Raw genomic sequence first — 22523 nt, 5'->3', positions numbered from 1 at the left:
GAACTGTGACTGGGTATCAGCAGCAGTTGGCCTTGCCAGGATGGGCGAGCAACTTTGGCCTCCAAAGGAGCGGAAAGGGGAAAAACAACCTTCTCTTCTGGGGCCTGTGGGGAGAACTGGCCTTCACATGGAGAGGTCTGGGGTTCAGACCACCACAAATCACCACACACGTAGGCTGACTTGCAAGAGCTGCACCGAAATATCACCCGGGACACCCTCTGGTCCCAGGGACAAGCGTCAGCCTCCAAACAGTCACTGCTTCTAGCATTCACCTGGAGACAGTGCTGAGCAAAGCAATGCACTCGGTTTCTTGAGTCAGGAGCAGGCTGCGTAGCTCAGATGGTTGAAGAGAGGCTAACTCTAATAAATATATAATACCCAAGGGGTTATCTCAGCAGCCAATAAAGACAGAATAAAGAATCTTTTTTTTTTTATGTACTGAAATTACACTCATTCAGTATGTGGCATCAAAAGAAATACAGATTTTCTGACAGATTCTTATTTCCCACTGTTTCTAAAATGCATCCCCTTCTTAAAGCAGCATCTCACATAATTCTAATCCTTCCTGATTTATCTCCGACCAAGCCTGCAGCTAGCAACTCGAGGCCCTAGCTTTGTACCATGCGTGTCACAAATGAGATTTTGATTCTAAATGATCAGATACGGGGATGAGAGTTTGAAATCACATACATTTTGTGCGTAGCCTCCGCTCCCTTTCTCTTTTTTCTTCTGAACTGCCCATCCCATCTCCTACGCACCCTCATGTTTAAAATTGCACGGGGACGATTTCTATTTTACAAGAGGCACTCACGGGATCGGAGGCTGCTGAGATTATTTTTACCTGAGCTCTGATTGCAGCGTCCTTCTTAATCCACTTTATCACTGTTTCATACACCAGCTCCTCGGCTTTGGTGTTCAGGCTGTCATTGGACATGTAGGAAATGAAGTCATCTTTCGAGATATTAAGGATCTCTTCTTGGTTTGCCACCTCTGGGAAAATCTGCAGGGCGTACGCTTTGGCCATGTTGTACAGTTCAGTGCACTGCATGGCTTCAGCCATGGCTAATATCCCTAAGCAGTTGCTAGCAGTCAGCTGTTTCTCTGAAAGGAGCAAACAAACAAACAAAAAAGCAAGTAAGAATTATTAAAAGCAAGATTCACATTGTTACCAAGATCATGAAAAAAACAAAGTGCCACAGACAAACCTCCAACCCTAATTAACTTCAAGGAGTTAACTGGAAGCAGCACCTTGGGTTACTTTAGGATTGGGGTTTAAAGGACAAAATCAAAGTCCGTCCAACAGCTGAGCTGGGGACGGGGAGAGAAGGGCACTTTCTGCCTTTGCTTTTCAGGCAAGCCTTCCCCGGGCACTGGGGAAACCCACGGCACGGTGCCTGGGGCTTCCCGAGGGACGGGAGCCCAGCCAAGAGCCTGCTGCTCTTCCTGCCGCCTACCATGGTGCTCTGAGAGGCAGCAACGATGTAACCGCCGGTGCAGACGCCAATAAATGCAAACAGCACTCAGGACTTTTCTGAGGATGCTGCAGTCTCTTTATGATAATTTTTGCCCTGTTCAGCTACTAAGCTACTTCAAATAAAAAAAAAAAATCCCCCCCCCCTTTTTTTTTTCAAAGGAACTTTGTTGTTGCTGAATGTGATGACATCCCTTATGCAAAACACAGATTATACCAACGCCTTCTGTTAAATGTTGTGTAGTGGGTTTCAAAGAAAATCATGCACAGAGGAGACAGCATTATCTCCTACCCAGCAAACAGAAGTAACAGCGCAGTGTGTAGCTTTGCATTAAACTGTACCACACCATACATTTGACTGTACTTTTCTTTTTCAGCTATTCTGAAGAAAAACCCACTAATTTCAGACATTTATAAGAGAAACTCTCTTATTCCTCTCAGCTTTTGTTAACCAAGCTACTATTAACAGGCAGAATATATTCTTTTAAGATATAGGACCAAGGAAAAAAAAAATGAAATAAGAGACACCGACTGCACTAGATCACAAAAGCCAGGGTAGCAGTGGCAGGCGCTGCGCTGTCAGAGGAGCAGTACATCACATTTGGGCAGTGTCATATCCGAGCGCACTATTTCAGAGCACTGGACAGGAATGTGCAGTCGCCCCGCATCTCTTCAGACCAAACTCCCGTCAGATTGCTTCTGCTGGAAATGCTCACGGATTTTTCCTCACACCCAGCTTCTGCCTTCATCAGACTTTAAACCTGACCACTATCTATACATGGCTTTTATTAAAATGAGATTATGACCTCTTTTTTTTTTTTCTTTTTTAACCTGGCACGAGATCAGGAGTTGTGTGGTTTTTCTCCCCCCCCCCCCCCCCAACTCTTTTTATTTTCTTTTACAAATCCAGAAATCTTGAAACTAGGTTATCTCTTTTTGCATCAGCTGATTGTACTGACTCCAAGGAACCCATTTCCTCAAGCAGACTGGAGCAGCCGCACTGTTTGCTGTCAGTAGATTTTGTCACTCAAAGGCTGCCCAGAGACAGGCTGCAAACTGATAGCTATGAAGCACAAAGCTCCGAAAATTTCTTCTTTTCTAAAAAAAAAAAAAAAGAACCAAAAACCTTGGTTCTGTCTGCTGGCACAGTTTCACGTATAGACATGGCCAGGGGTAAAATAACCATCTAACAGAGCCCCAAACTCTCATCGTCGCTTGACAAACTCTCAAGTCAAAGACAAATGTGATACTGCTCCACCTTATCCTCGTAAGATTTATAATAAAGGTAATAATTGAGTTTGACTCATTAAGCAGCCGTTAACACACGATGGAAAAGACTTGCAAGATCGAGTCTTTGCCTTCAAGGGACTGGGTCTGTCTCTATCAGGAGAGATTCCCATACCATCCCCAGCTGAGCCTGAGGCATGGGGCAGAAAAAGTACTGGTCACGACTGGTTTCCTCCAAGCTGGACAGGTTTTTCTACCTCTAACAATGCTGAGTGACTGATGCAGCCTGGTACACTGGTGTCCAAGCAGTTCCACTTTGTCCCTTCGAGCTTCGCTCTTTCCTCCTCCCCGCAAAACTGCTCGGTGGCTGACCCAAATGACGTTATCCCCGTCCGATTCGGCAAGTACGATACGGGGTCGTGGGGAGATGCAGACTGCGGTATGCTCAGGAGGCTGCTGATGCTCTTCATCACTTTTGATGTGACGAGCACCACAGCAAGGCGGGCACAGTGATGTCTTTGTAAGATGAGGGCTGGCATGGGAACTAGAGGGATTCATCACAGGTGAGCAAGGTCAGGGTAACAGCTATAGGAGGTACAGAAAATCTCCATCCTGTGAACAGAAAAAACACACCCTCCACGTTTCACCTCTGACTCAAAATTTGGGGATAAGATTGATCTCTCTTGACTCCAGCTGTCTGTGGTGCAACTGAGCAATCACATCCTTGTGCACCCATAAATAAACAATTCCAAGAAGCAATCTGGTAATATTCTGGATTAATCTGGTAACATTTTGGATAATCACTTCAGGATAAGCAGAACCGTGCCTTACCAATGCCTGTTACTCTTCACTGACTATCAAGGGAGCCTACATGACTACTTAGATACAGCCTTCTGCTGCATAACATAGCCCACCCCAGGGACTGTTTGCAGTCTGTGGCCACTTCTGGATGCCGACAGGACAGAGACAACCAAGGACCAGTTCTACTCCATCTGCTCACGAGCCGTTTTCCTTCGGGTGATGACACGTTTACAGTAATTGCTGGTTTTGCCACAGTGACACTGGACTTGTAACAACACATTTTTGTGGAGTTTCACCTTGAGCCCATTCAGAACACGACTGCTGACTGCTAAGTTATTCCCAGCATTCAAGGACAGTTCATAACAGACTTATGAGCAACCTTTAAGGATATCAGATGTAATCTAGTAGGTTCTGACTGGTTCGAGACGGTGCTGGAGAGTGTATTTGTTGCTACGTATGTCACAATATTGCAGATCAGCAGCCAGTATTCTCCACTTGTGTTAGATGTGATTTTGGAATGGGATCATGAGATAATCAGCCAGGCAGACTGCTAAGATCGCACTTCTGGGAGTGGTGCGACTTGAGATAAAGTCAGAGATAGATGATATGTAGGGAGGATTGCTCAGCGAGATGGCGGTAACAGTACGATGGAAGCTCGGCGGTTGATGTAAGCCCCCTCTGTGTGCATTAGGTACTGTATTTTCACTTAGAGATGCCTTCTACATGATGACTTGGATATCACTAAAATTAACATAAAACGTGCATTTCCTCATCATATTCTGTGTACATTCTGATGGAGATCTTATTCCTCGGTATTCCTACTAGTGTCAAAAGCATGTGAAGGTGGGAGATAGGCGGAAGACTTCCGGACACATTCATTGTCCAAAAGACTTCACTTTCCCTGTGAGAGTGTTCCTCATTTCTCTTATCTCCAGATATGGTTGATGCTTCTCCAGTGCTGGGCAGTGTGGCTCTCCATCTGGCTCCAAATTCTCCACCTTGGATGAACAAAAAATTAGCCATAATACTTTCTCTCAAATTCATAAGCACCATCAAGGCCTCTTCTTCCCCCAGGTGCATACGCCTGTCACGCAGGTCTCATCACTGGTCTGTTGTTCAGCTTTTTCCATAGCACCCTCTCATACTCTTTGCAAGCTTTGTTTTTGTGTCCTTTGCCCAGGAGACTAAGACAATTCAGAGCTTGGAGCTCCTGCTCTCTCCTGTTCTTCTCCATGAATCTAACACGTTCCACCAACTTCCTTTGACTTCAAGGAGAATACTTATATTTTATCAGCAGCAGTTTGAAGTAGAAGCTCAGAATTTGTTCCCTCCTGTGATGGGGATCCTACAATCACAGACTCAAACCATGATATTGACGAATCTCCTGAAACCCGATCTGAGCCATGACTGTGATGATAGTATAAAACAAATATGAAGAAAAAAGACGAACAAAAAACCCCCTCAAGTCTTCAGCCATATGGATGGAGGAACTACCTTTGATGTCCTGACCAGTTTGCAAACATTAGCCCAGTTATCATATGGTGCCTGCACGAACTTGTCAGCATCGTTGCATCAGCCGGCACAAAACTGTTGTCATTTCTCATGGTCTAGACAAAAGCAGAGGAGACAGCATGTGGGGGAGCGAGAGAACATGGCTATAATTAGCCCAGTGAAGCTGGTTAAGAAACCTCCCGTTGAAATAATACAATTTTCCAGATCTATTTGCAGCATCTTTCCACCAGAAAGTGTAAGTGGATTTGGGGTGCCTCTGCCCACCGCTGTGGAGAGGCCCAGGAGAGAGACACAAGACCTGCCTGGGCATCACCCAGTCAGGAGCCCGCTGGAGCTTCACGGCTGAAAGAGGATGACCTGAATTTCCACCGAGATGATACTGTGCTGAACAGACCTATTAATTCGGGACTTTTACTTCTTTGGGCCTCTTTGGACTTCCCTCCACTTCTCTCGCTATTTAGACATAGCCACTGAGGGGAAAGAATCACTGTTCATACTGGTGAATCCTCCAGAAACTCTGGAAAAAGACCCTGATTTTTATCATATTTTTGCTTTGTGGGGAGCAGAGGTGGCTGGGGTGAAAAGAAAAAAACACAGTCACGGAGAAGAAAAAAATGCCCTTCCCTAAACTTTTTAGACGGCAAATGCTCGACTATCTGTGTAGAGCAATCCAGCCACAGCTATAAATAAAAATAAGCAATTACACTCCATGAATTCTTCAAATGAGAATACAAAATTCCAGCGACTCTCCATGTATCACTGAATTTATAACCAACTTTACTATTTCATACCATAACATGGTTCACTGAATTCAAATATTAACTACTGGAAAAGAGAAATCTCACACTGATTTAGTGAAACAAATGTATTTTAGTTTTGTGGCTGAATCTTACGAGAGAGCACAACTTAAACATCTGTTCCTGGAAAGGCCGTACGATCTGATCACCTTCCAAGGTGACAAAGGGAAGCTGGGGGAAAGCAGTGCCAGAGCCAGAGCCCTCACTCAAGGTGCACAGCCAGCTCACTGGGATTGCACAGCACAGATTTCATTTCCCCATTACTCACCCATCTGAGAACAGACTTTTAAACAAGTGACATATAAAAAGCCGGAAAGAAGAGAAGAATAAAATAGCACAGTTCTTTACAGATGCCTGCGTTGTACCAGTCTTGTCACATCACTTGTCTTGCCAGCAGGTCAGCTTAGCAGTGAAAATTAACTCAGCAGTAAACTGGACTCATATGAGTTTGTTTGTTTTATTTTTTTGAATGAGTGCAGTATTTTCTAAACTCTCATCCTGCACACTCTGTAATCCTCACTGTCAATTTTCAACGAGAACTGCCCAAGAAGAAGCTATAGTTCATGTGGGTTGAAAATATATTTGGGGTCCAGAGAGAATGAGATCTCCCACACCAGGCTGAGAGAGCCTGAACAGAAATCAGATGTCCAAAAACGATATTTGGCACTTGGACATGGGAAGTAAGTCATATCAGATCAAACTCACACTTATGAGTTAATGTTAACACTTAATGTTTGTGTTAATAATTTCTAAATTATTACTGTCTCATTAGCTGATACTCTAGCTGTGTTACTGAAGGAGTGGCATGTGACACAGGCAGGAACTTGACCTCCAGTTCTGGCTCCTCTTCTGTCATGACAGAAATGGGTCCGGATGGTTCCAGTTCAGACCAGTAAAGCTTAGTTACCTGAGCTGGTCACCTTGGACTGTTTTGAAGTAGTCTATCCCGGAAAGTATACAGAAAATGAAGGAGCAGGATGACAAGGTACTCTGAACAAGAAGAATTTACTTTACTGTGAGGGAGGTGAGGCCCTGGCCCAGGTTGCCCAGAGAAGCTGTGGCTGCCCCCTCCCTGGCAGTGTTCAAGGCCAGGCTGGACAGGGCTTTGAGCAACCTGGTCTGGTGGAAGGGGTCCCTGCTCATGGCAGGGGGGTTAGACTGGATGATCTACAAGGTCCCTTCCAACCCAAACCATTCTGTAATTCTGTGATCTGTGTGGCCATGAGAGGACGGACAGAGGCACTGGTGATGATGCTGATCTGAACATCCCCCTTGGGGCCAACACTCCTCCTGCACACAGGGCATACCAGCTACATAGGATGGCACGGCAATCTTTCATTCCCATCCACCATTTGTGATGACACATATCCATCAGGCCGTAACTCTATATGGAAGGGCAAACCCTGAGAACATTCAACCTGGAGTAGTTCAGCCAGATCTTCTTTATAAGAACTTTGGACATGTGAAAGGTTTTCTCACGGATGCAAGAAAATTGGATCCTGACTCCTCTGTGGGAGTCCACCACCAACTCTTTCAGTGCTTGACCAGTCTGGTCTGGTGTAGAACTCAACATTTGCTGTTGCAGTTATGAGCAACCTGTGTGTTACAGCCTGGTATCTGTGCAGCGATCAACCTCTGGGAAACAAAACGTCATCACGATATCAAGTGTGAACCAAGCTTCAAGAAAAACGTCTATCTAAGATGTGAAAGCAGTTGCCACTCAAACAACAGGCTACACTTCTTCAGATCATTTTCCACTGGCCACCGTGTCAGCATTTCAAATTCAAATCTCAACCCAAATAAATACTGTTTTTTAATTTTATCGTATTGAATCTTGGGTTTCCTAATTATCTTTTAAGTGTTGTTAGAAGGAAGGCTTAGAAACATTAATTTGAGACCTTAAAACCTCACTAGATGGAGTGACTCTTACCTAGAAATGAAACGCAGACTTTGCAGAAAGTATGAAACTGGAACTTGCTGGCGGCTTCCAGTAGGGTTTTTGCATTGGCTGAATCTATGATCAAAGAACCTGTGTAAACAAACTCCAGGAGTAATTCCAGCACATCCGCAGTGAGGTTGGACATGGCCAATTCCAGCTTCTCCCCGCTTCTGCCACTGTCTCGTGGTGACCTGGTAACAGCAGACAATTACATTACGGACATTACACCATCCCCATTTTTCTGGCATTTATTGATTAGTGAGGGCTAGAAAATCACTTTGCACCTCATTATATTTCTCCATTATTTTTGTTTACGGAACTGAAGAATACGAATTTTAAAATAACTGAACTTAAAAACTTTAACTGGATCTGAAAGAGAAGAGTCTTAAAGCAAGTCTTACGAAAAATCAGTTTATTGCTACTGTGCATTTTCATGCAAAAACAGTTGCAAAAGACAAGAAAGGAAAAGAAAGGAAAGAAAAGAAAAGAAAGAAAAGAAACATGAATGAGCCAACATTAATGAAAATGAGGAACAGGATTAGCTTTCAAAGGGAAACAATACATTTTAACATCTTGGTTAACATCTCATCTTCTGTGTATAATGTAACTGTTAAGGAAAAAACACTCTCCAATTTCAGGAGAAAAGGTCATCTGCTTTTTCAGGAATCCAGTACTGGAACAATTTTAAATGTCATGTGCATTTAAGGATACGTTTAAAGACCTTTTCATAAAAAATAACAATAATAAATACTAATTTCTGTTTAGTTTGAACTTCTCAGTATGTTGTATTGAAGTCTAGCTCTGACAGATAAGATATGCATATACAGATGGTCATATAAAATATATATATATATATGCTTATTCTAAAAATCTATTGTTCCCTTTTAGGCACTAAAAAAAGGAAGCCCTTCATGGCAATTGCTTTGAAAACTGAATACAAGACAAGGTAGACAGACAAAATGGTTAGAGCAAAGAAGGGAGAAGGGGGAAAACAACAACCAGCTCTGCCACAGGAAGCCAGCAGCCATCCTCTGGGAGTTTCATGACTGTGGCCTACGGTTTTTCCTGCATGAAGTGCTGAACAATTTGGGGATCAAAGTATCTCCTGCATTTGAAGTGTGGATTAGTGCTTGTGAAATTATTGGACAAAAAGAAAATTATACTGAATTAAAGTAAGGGCCCAGTTCTTAATGCATGGTTGGCTGATGTGTCTGCAACACTAAAGACAGGTTACACCTGAAAGACAAAAGTGATAATAAATTTGGGAACATCAAGGAGGGGAGGGGAAATCTGTTGGAGTAAGAAAATAAACTCTTTTAATGGTTAGGACCATCCAGCACCTTCTCAACGAAACATGAACTTCTGCTAGTCACTGGACAGTCAACGTCTGCTTGCTCCAATTCTGCTGGAGTACTTGCAAAAGCCATTGCACAATTGACACAAAACCGGCATACGATGCTGCGTGACTTACACGGACTGGCCAAAGCATCACTATTGACAGGCAATGCCAGCTTTAAGCACGAGCACGACCACTACCAACCTCTTGGATTCACAAAGCTGCCTAGAAAGGCGATGGTCAGACCTCTACTACCATAATGGAGGAAAAGCAAACAAAATAAGAGGTTCAGTTTTATTCTCTCATAAAACAACACGACACCCCACTCCAGCCATCCCAGTAACCCCTAAAATCATTTAGGGAAATCCTTAAAAATTGTGGTGGATGCTTTGTCACTGGTCTTCCGTTGACTAGCCCTGTTCAAGTCAAGGGCACAGCTTTAATCTACATGAATCTTGGCAGGATCAAAGCTTTAAAGAGATTTCATTTTTCTGCTGAAAATATTTAGATGGTGTCCATTATCACAGTGGAGAAGTAGCTAGCAGTCCTTCATTCCATATGCTTCTCTGAGGTAGTGAACAACGGTTACTCCCATTCACAAAAGGAAACCGAGGCAAAAGGAGACAAATACCCTTGCCTATGAACATACAGAAAGTCAGGGGCAAAGCAAGGAACTAAACCCCATTTTTTAATTCCAAATATTGGACTATCCTTTTGCATTGGAATACAGGTGGGTTAGATCCTATTCCACAAGCAAATGGCTAAGAATACATAGTGATCACGGTACCTGTGGTACCCTTACGCACATAGATGTGTATGCCACCCTGGGTCCTTATCCTTTATCACACCACAATATTCCTTCTAAACTCTTGTATATGGATTCCATTTTGCACTCAAGGCAGAAAACCCCAGGTGTCAAAACAGAAGAGTTGCCATTCCCTAGATCCTCAAGAGGATGTCACAAAATGTTAAAATTTTTTTTCTTCCTCACACTCACATACCAATAACATTCCCCATCTCTGATTTATCGCCAGTGGTGCACACATCCGGTGCTGCACCCTGGGCTATCAAAATGCCTCCTGGTACCGATGTAATTCTTGCTGAATTGTTTCCAGAAGCGGCTTGTACCTGACAGTGAGTTCATATTCACGTAGGCCGATTAATAAGGACATCGCCTAAAATTTAAGTGAGATTTGGAGGTACCCAGCGAGTGACAGAATCACGCTCTTTGCACTGTGGGAAGCCCCGCCGTAAGCAATTATATTTTTAATGCCACTAATTGCACCGTGCTGGCGATGGCTGCAGGAACGGCTGTGCGGGACCCATCGGGAATCGCGTGCTCTCTCCCAGAGGAGAGACGAGGAGGCACAAAGGAAAGGATGACGTGACACCAATGTCAGCATAGACACATACCCACGTTAGCAACAACTGCAAGCTGCTATTTTTCAGAATAAGTACGTAATAATCTCTTTTACTTTGTAATACACCAAGCAATAAACTGCTGCTGCAATTGATTAAACGCCAAAGAAAAGCTAAGGTGTTTAATCAATCACTAGAGCCACTTACGGCAAGTATAATACAAAGCTACAGAGATTATTGATATTACACAATGAGCCAGAAATGGGGAAGAAAATCATTCCCATTCCTTCCTCTGCGACGCCTCGAATGTGTTGTGCTGCTTTGTCTGTGCTTTCTAAGCAATGAGCACTTTGGCTTCACATTCAGCTGGACCAAATACCGAGCGCAGGCTTGGTTCAGCCTGCAAAGGGAAAGCAGAGCTACCCTGGCGTCCTTGCTGGGATCGGGCTTGGTACGGGCTGGAGAATGGACGGGGAATTGGTTGAAGCAGGTCCTAATGGATCAAAAATGAGTTTTTGAAGGAACAGTAGAAAATAATGTGGGGAAACAGACTGATGCGAATGCAGTGGGAAATGCAGAGATTCCATAAATTTCTTCTCTGAAACAATTTTGGTGAATCAGATTGTGGAATCCCCCTCCAAGCCTGCCTAAAGCTCAGGCAGCTTTCTGTGTTCCTTGTTCTCACACGTATTAAAGTATCAATATGCTCTGTGCTGTTGTACTTCATCTATTTGGGACGTAGCCTTCTCTCAGCTACTCTGGAGGAACTGCTGTGAAGTGGCTGAAGCTGTATTACAAGGACAGAATTTAGTCCTGTAAACGCAAATGCAGTGGACTGGGGAAAATCTGTACAAATGTCTACAGCTATGCCCCAAATAGCTGATCCAGTATCGCATCAGGAGCAGTTCTGTCAGTGGCATCGGTAGGTGCAAACGTTCAGAAAAGTCTGCTCCCAGAAAAGCAGTGACTTCATGCCTTGAGAGCTGGGAAAAGATACAGCTCTACCCGGTGTACTCACTCCTGGTCCCCCACTCCCGGCACAAAGACGGGGCATTTTGGGGCTGCACAGCCTGCCTGCTTTGAATTTCAGTCTCACTCGGAGCCAGGCGGTGTACACTTATCGTCTGCGGACATCATTAAATGTGGCACATTCTGCTATTTGCCCTGCGAACTCTAAAGTTTAAACAGAATGATGTCATTTTATTGGCCTTGTAATCATTGCTCATATTATAAAGGTCACACATTTCACATTGTGGCAGAAAATCGATAGTTCTCCCAGCAGCCTCTGGGGGAAAAAGTTTTGCTTCTGAAGAATAATATATAACAAACAATTTTAGTCCTTACTTTATCATGGCTGTAATCTTGGAGAATAGCTACAGTAAAAATCTGGCAAAGGCTGATATATAAACTCATTAAAATTAGGAAGTGATTTAGAACAAGACTTTTAAAAGATTTATCTGGAGCTAAACAGCAAAGAGGTTTGTTTAGGTCTACATTTAAACAAGAGCTCTTTAACAGCTTAATTTGATGGTAGCTGTTGGGGAATTCTTTCAGATTTACAGACCGTGTGGTTCTCCAGCAAGGCGACGGACCTCAGCAACGTGCGGCCAGGGCTGAACCTGCAGATAAGCACGAAGCGCAGATGCACTCTGCACGGGTAAGGGGGAGGCACTGAAAAATATTCTGTATTCTCTGGAATAATGAAGTCTAACAAAATAAAACCAAGGCCTTTGAACATATTCCGGCTACTTATTCTTCAACTTAATTACTTCAACTAGAGAAGACAAAGGCACAGGGAACCTTTTAAACCAAAAGATGGCTTGACTACGCTCTCAAATAACAAATCAAAATCGGTGTCCCTTTCTGTTAACTAACATATAGAAAAGAGCTCAGGCATTTCAATACTGCTAGCAGGAAAAATAACCCTAAAACCTCATCTTCAAGATTAGGAGTGGATCTGAGAAAAGAAAAAAGTGGAGAACTTTACATTTTTTGTATTCATTTGTCCTTGAAAATGATTTTCCTGCTTGTAATACGCACAGACAAGAATCAGCACTAGCGTTTTCATGCTTAATAGCGATGCAACCGAGTTTTCTGCTTCTTGAGTTATAAATATATCTACTCATTTTCCCTGCATTATTCCTATCAACACGTTCACATAACAGAACTTCTGTGTGATTCAGTTCAAAACATTTAATAGAGGGATGCCTTGATTTGCAAAGCCGCATTTTGAGTCTGGCTAAAGTAGCTGTGTAAGTGAAACCCCGCTAGCGCATCAATTTGTCAATTTATGGACAACGCTACCGCCTCTAATTCAGGCTTCTCTCCCGGGTTGGATATGCTGCCTTTACCCAGCTCGCAACATTATTTTGACTGACTAATGGTTTGGCTGCAGCCTCACTCAATTTTAGATCAAACACAAAAAGCTACCTATACCCGGTACAGATGCCAGCCAACTCTCTGTTTACAAGCTATAGTCACAAAGTCAAAACAAATTCTGGATGTTCAAAATGGAGCCATCTGCACGGAATAAACACGAAAAATGTGAAACATTTTATGTAAATGTACATTACTGCCTAGGAACAGTTGGTTCAGCTTCCTCCCAGGCTGCCTGGGTGGGAACAGGAGGACTGACAGAGTTTGTGACACCTATTTACATGTGAAGCCATATGACTCACTGTGCTGGAGACTCAAAGGTATGACGTACATTTAAGCTCTGTGCTCCAAAAGGGCACTGAAACAAACGATTTATCTTTTAAAATAAAGACACATTCAGAATTATCATTTGTGATCTGTCCCTGGACACGTGGGACTTGGTGTGTGTCTTTTTCCTTCTGCCTCTCCAAGGCCCATCGCTTCTGCTTGTGAACAGAGAGCCTACCACCATCACCTGCTTCTCTCAACAGGAGACAACGGCAAAGAGCCAGCTCCACAATACAACCTCAATTTTGCTTATATTAAACTCAGAATTTATTTTTAAGAAATAGGAAAACAAACTGATTCTGGCACTGTAGTAAAAAAAAAAAAAAATTGCTCTCTTTGAATATCTTAAGGGTCGGTGGGTGTCAGGAGGATGGCGCCAGACTCTTTTCAGTGGTGCCCAGCGACAGGACAAGGGGCAATGGGCACAAACTGAACGGGAAGTTCCATCTGAACATGAGGAAGAACTTGTTCCCTCTGAGGGTGATGGAGCACTGGAACAGGCTGCCCAAAGGGGTTGTGGGGTCTCTTTCTCTGGAGATATTCAAAACCCGGTTGGACAAGGTCCTGTGCAACCTGCTGTAGGTGACCCTGCTTCGGCAGGGCCAACCAACCCCTACCACTCTGTGATTCTGTGATCTACTGCTCAGGATCTCATACAGCTCTGGAATCTGAGTATCGTCCACTAAAAGTACGTGTCTGAGCTAAGGGGAGGCTACACGCCTGCCAGCACACCGGCGGGACCTCCAGCCCCCCCGGGGCTGCGGCGTCTGAAACCTGTGTCTGGGGCTGCTCCCTGCCTGCATGGACCAGAGCAGTGGCCTGTCCCACCGGTGGGCCAGCTGCCTGCTGGCCCCTTCACCCCGCGCCCGCCTGGGATCTGCCCCGTCAGCTCGACACTCTGATCCCGCTGGCTTGCTTTCATCATTAGGAACATAAATGTTTACCCTACATTAATTGTGTTCCCATTCCATTAGAACAAAATATTTGCTACCAAGATAGCTAGGGCAAAAAAAAAAGAAAAAAATCAAATTAAATTGCTGTGTTCCCTGGACAGTGTTTTGGTCCCAGAAAACAGGAAATCCAAGATTTTAAAGTAAGATGAAGCACTTAAATGAAGAGAAGCTACTTCTTTTTTATCTGTGTCAAATTATTTTGATTACCAAAGAAAGGACTCCAGACTGGGACAGGCAGCTTCTCATGAGGCTTAAAAGTCTGTTAGCTATGTGCTCATTAAAAAGTCCTGTTCAAGTCTATACAATTTAGACTGAACATCTTGTTTACTGTGGAACATAATCCTTAAAGCGCTGAAACTCCAGGCAAAGAAGAGAGTGCAATGTTGCTGCATCTTAACTGTCCACTATTTGACTTTTCATCATCTTCAGAGCTATTAATGGTTCAAAACCCACATGTCTATTTATCTTTGGAGAAGCAACAAAGAAACTTTGCTATCTTATAGCCAACCTTCAGTTACAAACAGAACAGACATGGCACTCCACACAGAAAGTCGTATTTCACACTGAAGAGCTTGATTTATCATAATTACACGTTCAGATATAAAAGAGATATAAAAGCATACATGCCCAAACGCACCACCACACATTTCCATGACACACGCACCAAGATGCATGTGCATACTGAGGTAACAGGTTATTTACTGAGTTATTCAAGTTTATGCAGCTGCAAGGTAATCAATCATGTAAATGATGACAGGAAGGGACATTTATAGAGCAACGTCATTGCAGTATGTATGTCATAAGGCACTGAATGTTCTATTAAATAGGATTTTAAAAAAAATAAATTACACCCTAGCATTGCTTCTCCTTTGGAATTATTTTATCAGCTCAAAATGCATTAACTTGCAAATCTCTGCCTTCGTTAAACTATCTTGCAGATAAATATTATGTTTGAGCCTCAGCCACTATCCATCTGTCTCAGGAGAGAGGAAAACATATACTGCAATGGGGCTATTGTATGATTACGATAAAGAACTAGTAAAATCACAAGATTAAATAAATTACATTGTTTAAACATAGGCTTGCAAATTTGTCATGAAAATTTACCTGACCAACAAATCCATTTGCTCACTTTTTACCATGATGTTGATACAAATGGCGTTCCTTGTTCCAGGCAAACAAAATTTGGCAAGACTAGTGTAACTTATTAGGGTCAAACGCTGCCAGTTTGCACCTGCTCTATCAGAAGAAAATCAGGAAAATTAATGGCTGTGAGCTCGAGCGTGCACTAGCAGCTCCTCTTAATTCACCATCACAGAAACGATCATTACAGACCAAGATGAGCAACAGGATTAACAGCCAATGCTTTTGTTCACGGACAACATGGCAGAATAAAATAAAACAAACAAAAGAGCCACGTCTCCTATATACCCTTAATGCTATTCACCAACGGAACGCAATCTAATTGCTCGGTCAAGACAGTTTCTAAAGGCGCGGGATCAGCGGCAGCCTGCAACGCTATAGTGTCGGAGACCGCAGTCGGAGGCACAAATCTGCCTCCCTGCTGAGATTTAAGAAAGAAGATGACGAGTTTGAAGCTGCTGGCTTAAACGACTAGCAAGTGAGTGAAGAAGTGAATAGCAAGTGCCCTTGGAAGAACAGCATTCCATGACCTAGACTTATTCTGGGGACTGAGAATAAACCGAATCTCACAAGGTACTAGTGGAGAAGTAAAAAATCTGGGCCAACTTATTAACAGCGTGGGATCTAACTTGCTTGCAAGTATCTCTGGCAGCCTAATTCAGCAAATATGTAGCAAAATCGCCTGGGGTGAGAGCTACTATTTGTTAAAGGTAAATAAAAGATGTGAGCAGGTTTTGGTGGCTTATATGGGAAGGAAGACTAAAAATAAAATTACAGAATAAAAAATTTATTCTCATCAAACTTAAAGCTCACCCCCTTAACCAACTCCTATCTGATTTGTTTTAATGATATTTATTACACCATCAAAAACCAGCTTAGCAGAGAGCTGGCATTATGCAGCTAATAAATTTGTTTCTTAGGAATGTGGTGAAATTTATACAAGTAATTATCTAGGTAAGTCTATCCAAGGCTTTCTCATCATTGCAATGTCTAGAGGGAAAACAATAATAACATAATGATAACCACAATTATTATTTATTACTACCACTATGATTATGGTAGTGCCCAAAGATCCCAATCAGCATTTCAGTAATTGGAATTAATTCTGTCAGGCACTGGTTCTTTCTCCCTCAGCTACAGGGTGTTTCTAGAGCTTTTCTACAGCCAGCCTGTGCTCTGGACATCAATGAAAGGCAATATATCGCCTCACCTATGGCCACAGCGTATGCGGGAAAGGGCAGGTAGCTCTTCCCACCCCATCAATCCCTGCCCGCACCTCCCCGCAGAATGGCTTGCAGTATTTCAGCCACCGAAGCTTAGCGTTACGCAAGCAAAAAAACGATGGGATGGTGATCTGATATGATCATAACCCGGTCATATTAATTCAAATTCATTATCCCAATCCAGCAGCCGCTAATCTTTGATAATTTAAATGAAAGGAAGTGAACTGCTGATCCCTGGAGCTACCTGCGAGCACGCTGGAATCGGAGATTTGATTACGCTCGTTTTAGGGCAAGGCTCGCTTTTGGAAGCGGCCCAGAAATGACAGCTTTCAAGTACATGGCTCAGCTTCTACGCCGTGGAAGTTTTTTTCGTTGTCTTTCACCCATTTATCTTGAACTGCACCTTGTTAGATAGCTGTTCCCTTTCACCCCTAAACTTCAGCAGAGTCAAGCCCAGACAGGGCTGTGAGATGGAAGTAAATACAGGCAGGTCACCCGCGCCGGCGTCTTGCGAGCGGCTGTATGACAGCCGCATGGCTCGCAGACAGGGCTAGCCACAGCAAGAGAGGTGATTAGTCTGTCATTCCATGGGTAAGATTTGTAGTTGTGTCTAGAAATTATGTGAGCGAGAAGCCAAAACTACAGTAAATAGAGACGCTGTCAATGAGGGAGAGGAGCGAGAGGTTAAGTGATTCTGCTCGGTGCCTCTGCAAGCTGCAGCCATTGCGAGGCAGAAGCTTAACTTCTGCACTGCACCTTGAGGTGTGGAAAGGAGCCCTTCTCCCCTCCTCGCCATGGCTTCTCTTCGGAGCAGGGCACATCGATTTGTCCCTCGTTTCAAGGCCAGCATCCAGCCCGAGCCGCTCGCCCTGCTAACCCACGGCCACGCTCCCCAGGCTGGGACCAGCTGGGCTGTGACGCCTGCTACGTGTTTCGTGGCGGTTCCTCGCTCAGCCCGGCAGCCCAGCAACACCGCTGACTATTTGTAAGCTGCAGTTCACTTCTGCAGAAGACCATATATTTTTGCTTGATGAAAACACGTTTTTCAAGGCCTGGCAGCTGCAAGCAGTGAAACCCGGCAGGCAGCTCCGAGGGGTGGGCGGCTGCTCGGCCAGGCGAAGCGCAGGCTCACAGAAAGGGGCCACCGAAAGCAGAAAGTCCTTTCCCGTGCCAGGATTTTCCGCCCCACACACAGCAATTATCAGCCCCTCGTTAAAGAGAAAAATGTCATCCACAGCATAATTTGCACCTGCACTCTGGCAGTAAAGGGTGAAGAATATTTTCTACTCCCATGAATGCCCCATTCTCATGGACTCCTTTAAGTGGTTTGCAGAGCTCACTGGCGCTGTACGTCTAGGCATAACACACCTCCCCTGGCACCTGAAACAAACAGCGTGTTTTTAACACCCTATTTCTCTGTTTTCAAAGAAACGTTACAATTTGTTTCCACATTCATTCTGTTCTACAATGGAGCTGTAGCATGCAGATGTAGAAATGCTGCTTGCTCCACTCCCGGAGTTAAAAGCAAGGTTTTAATAAGCAGGAAAACACAAAGGGGTCACCAAGAGAAGATTTTTCTTTCATCTGCTATTTCTCATTTTGGGCTTTTTACAACGTAAACACAAACCAGACAGTCTGTTTTCCAGACACCTAAATGCTTTTGCAGTTTTGTCAGACTGCTTCAGATGGATAGCGGCAAGTTTCTCTGTCTCGCATCCAAATGCTGTCTTTCCACACGAAGGTGTAAAATGCAGAATGACATCTCTGTCTTCGGTGGAGGTGTAAAGCAAAAGGAATTCGGTGTTCTCACCCTAAATGCTTTACTTCTCTCTGCCCTGCCTTCAAGCCAGAAGAAAGTATATACAACCCTATTTTAGAAAAAAAAAAAAAAGACATAAAAAATCCAAACACTTGCAAAAAGAGGCGAGGTATCATGGAAAAACAATTTGGCCATGAAGTCACTGGCTCTGCTCCTTAGGAAAAGACAGATGAACATAGCGTTGCCAGATCACACTGCATCAGAAATGCCTGCTTCTTGTGACCGAATCTCTTCATGTGTGTGACTTACTGCTCTGTGCTAGCGGAATTAGGCAACCAGGATGACTTCAAGATGAGGAAGCATCATTAAAATCAAACCTTGAAAAGATAAAGCTTGTAGGACAGCATCTGTGTATCTTCAGTAACTGACCACAGAGAAATAAAACTAAAGTCTGCTTATAAAAGTCAGCATTTCAGCCAAGAAGACACTTCTGTGTCAAGTGTTTCCTATTATTAATGTCATATTTGGTAGAGATTCCAGCACTTTGAGTCAGATTAAGAAGAGGAAAGCAACAAATTAAAATGTTCCGGTGAAACTCTCTCTGTTACGGAAACTCCAGACATTCCATTTATCCAGCAGCTGTATTTGTCTATCCCAAACGCAGCTGAAAAAAATGATGCCTCTTCACGGGATTTTCCGTTCCTTCCTTCCAGAACACACACATCTTCCACCATTTCTTCTAGGGCACATACAAAGACACTGAACTCATTTCTCTCCTCCCCCATACCAAGGAGCTGTAGCTGCAAGATTGGCTTAAATAAGAAAATCTGTGCTCTGCAAGAGGGGCGTTTTAGATGACAGGGTTTTGATGGATCCTGATCTGCTTCTTTTTTTCTGTGTACATATATAAGCACATGTGCATGACGTTCAGACCAACGCTAGTTTCCGGAAGGAATCATTCATGTACTTTTAGCCCGCTACAATTCAGGTGTCTAATCAAAGCTAGGTGACTGGCCTTTCTCTGTGGGCAATGAAAAACGAGCACTTTCAGAAGGCAATTCACACTATTTATCATAAGGTGGGATGAATCGCTCCACGGACATTCCCGTCTTCCCTCATGACTGCCGAAGCAGCCTAGATAACCAGCTTAGGCTGGACCCCCGACGGAAGCACTGTAACACCCATCTTAACTTTACAGTCTAAACAGATCACCTCAGCTCTCTTTATTAACAGTAAAGAGGGATGGCCTCCTCCTCCATCTCTTATCTGAGACACCTATTTCATGGTAAGAGGACTTGCCTCCTGGAGAGGTCTGTCAGACTGTAGCAGTAGTCTAGAAGGCAAGGTTGGACTAAGTCTGCCTTAGATATCAACTTTGGCCCTAAGTGTTGGTTGACCGACAGCAAGAGATGTCTCACTGCTCCAGAGGAATCTCCTACCTGCCTGCACATAGGTACCTGAATTAGAAGAAAAGGCTCCTTCGGAAGCCTTCAAGGGGTTTCTCTTCATTGCCTGTACCATCAGTTAGGTGCCTGGTGTGGGAAGGCTGATTTCTTAAGTATCTAAAATATAGGTGCAAACTAGAGGCCAAAATCAGGCAGACTGGAAGCAACTGCGCTTCGCGGTGCACTCAAAATACATAAAACTGTATTTAGAGGACAGCTCCCTATTCCAGCTGCTCTTTTTCATCCATTTTCTCCTGAAGTCCTATACTGCAGTGATCTTGCATGGGTCACAATCTGAAGAAGCTGACTAACCACATGATCTCCCTAAGCGCAGATAAAAGTATCAACTCCTCTACATGCTCTGTGCCTCAAGGAGCAAGCAGCAAGGCCAAGTACTCACCCCATACCCATCACAAAGTAGGCTCGAATATTCACCAGAAAAAACAATATACTTTAAAGGGGATTTTATGAAGAGAAATTAAGGAAACCTTGCACTCTCTAAATATGTTTAATACTGTGTAAAATTGTGAGGTTGTTAGCCATAGCCCTACAGCACTTCTTGCAGTATGTCCTACTGTGGGACCAGCCTTGGGCATGCATCCATCTCCACACATCCCCGCACCTCTCTTTCCTCTCTTCTTGGGTACAGTGAAACGAAACAGACGTCAGGAACATTTCACACCCGCTGTTCCTAACACACCTAATCCTTTTCAGATGATTTTGCACTGAAAAGGAATCGGAGTGGTTTTTAAGACCAGCTGCTGCTGGGAGGGAGATGAACGTGGAGCCCTGGCTTAGGCTCGAGTGCTGCGCAGCTCCTGACTGGCACTGTTTAAGCCCTTTCCATGGCACCGAGCTTCGGCTCAGGACTGGACTAACCCAACCTCAAAAGGGCCGTGCTCACATATTTAGAAGGGAAATCACACAGAAGAAGAACTCTTCTGGATGAGGACCAGAATGCTCAGCACACTGCAGGATTAACCATTTTCTGAGAAACTGAGGGTGTCTCAAAGTGTGCTCTCATTACCAAATTTGCTTCATAAATCATAAATAACTTTAGAATTCTTTTGATCAATCAAACCTGGTTATCATCTTTTCACAACAGTGCACTAAACCAAACATATTTTTTCCCCTGCTATGACTAATTCTTATCAAATAGCCTTGCTCAATATGGGCAGTAACTCTAGTTCTATTATATTTTTTGTCTACATTTTGCTTTTTTTGAGGAGAGTATAATTGATCCTCTTTGCTTTTGAACATTTCACTTCTATTCTTTCGAGACACTACTTGCTATTCTATCATCAGATACCAACTCTAACACACAGTGGAATCAACGGCAGAACACGAGGTTAACAATAACTAGCCTGTGGCGAATAAAGCCGAAGTAAATACTCTGAAATATATTGTTTTTCTGCATGTTTATATAGATGCACATAGCATCTTCATCAATAGATCATCTTCTCATTGACATTTCTGGTGACCTATTGGTGCCTTTGGCTGGAATGGCATTAGAGTTTAACCCTCGCATGCACTGAATGAAATGGCCTTTACATTATACTTAACATAAAGAGAACTCCTTTATTCTTCAAGAAAACTGCCATTACTTGTTTCGATTTCTATAATAATACAAAGACAAAAATCACGTAAAGCTTTAAGAACCGCCTCAAAGTAGATGCTAACAGGAGGGGATTCTAGATGCGATGTATTAGAAACATACTGACTTTGTGAACTACAATGATTTTGTATTATTAAGGGCATGATCCTAAAAAATACTGAGTACCTCCTGCAACATGAGTCCTTGACTTTCATTGACTTCATGGGGTTTCTAAAAGGACTAGGCTTTCCACTGCAAGTATCCTCTAAAAAAGCAAGTCTTTAGAAATTCTGCCCCATAGTCCTGAGTTTATTGTCTCATAAAGACACATTTGTTCAGTCTACAGGTGAATATTTATTTTTCTCACCTGACAGTTTTGCAAACTCAACTAGACATCAAGCTGGCTTTTTCCCTATTCAAGCATCATCATCAGTAATAAAGGTGTTTTTGCCTTGGCTACACCTGTGCAACTCCATTAGCCTTCATCAAGGTTACACGTGTGCAACCGAGGATATATCTGGATGACAACTGGGATGGAGAGACCTGACTGTGGGCACAAATCGACCCCTGGAATATATATTGCTGCTGCTGATGTGAAAGAAGGCAAAAAGTGGTGAGGTTGGCAAATGGGCTAAACCTCACTATTTTCTTGTATTGCACGTGAGCCTGTGTGAGCAGCCAAAAGACAATAAATGCTGAAATCTAGGGTTTTGCTTTCATAGTCTTTTCAGAGCATTTAAAAAGGATTTTTTTTTCTGTTTGTTTAAAACGAGTTCATATCAGAGCAGCGTTCAGTCTAAAGTATATCTCGATATGATAACTAAATAATAAAGCAGGAACATTCCTGAGTGTGCTTCTAAAATAGATGCTGCCTGGTGACTTCTGCACACAAACAGATGTCTTCACAGCAAAATCCAAATGACAGTCTTTGGCCAGTCAGTTACTGGATTTCTGTAAGCTGATTGTAAGATTTTTCTTTCCCTCCAGACTCTACTCCTTATCACCCTAAAAAGCATATACTGTAGCCTTAACAATTAAATGATAATGAGCAGACAGAAGAGAAAGGACAGGAGAGATCTGGCATAGCTACAGCTAGCAATCATTAGATTTACAGAGGGGAAAAGACATGCTTCCTAGGCCAACGTATTTTTTATGAATAATTGATAAGGCAGTCAGCACAGTTATATCATAGAATTGTAATATATATATCCATAATTATAAAACCAGCTTTGTGCAAAAGGACATTATACACTGAAAGGAG

At 43.2% G+C, this 22523-nt stretch overlaps 2 protein-coding genes across 4 annotated transcripts in view; both read right to left on the bottom strand.

Moving 5' to 3' along the window:
• Positions 1-22523, bottom strand: part of KLHL29 (kelch like family member 29) — a 415619-nt gene that overhangs the window by 52118 nt on the left and 340978 nt on the right. For all 3 annotated transcript variants that reach the window (XM_075414912.1, XM_075414911.1, XM_075414910.1), the window contains 2 exons: positions 7739-7938; positions 842-1101 (listed from right to left, as the gene is read on the bottom strand). In XM_075414912.1, coding sequence (XP_075271027.1) covers positions 842-1101; positions 7739-7938 — 460 coding nt within the window. The remainder of the gene's footprint in view (positions 1-841; positions 1102-7738; positions 7939-22523) is intronic.
• Positions 1-22523, bottom strand: part of UBXN2A (UBX domain protein 2A) — a 342165-nt gene that overhangs the window by 302431 nt on the left and 17211 nt on the right. The window lies entirely within an intron of this gene.

Source organism: Opisthocomus hoazin, chromosome 2, assembly GCF_030867145.1.
Source record: "Opisthocomus hoazin isolate bOpiHoa1 chromosome 2, bOpiHoa1.hap1, whole genome shotgun sequence".
Lineage (NCBI taxonomy): Eukaryota > Metazoa > Chordata > Aves > Opisthocomiformes > Opisthocomidae > Opisthocomus > Opisthocomus hoazin.
This window is presented reverse-complemented; position numbering and strand designations above follow the sequence as displayed.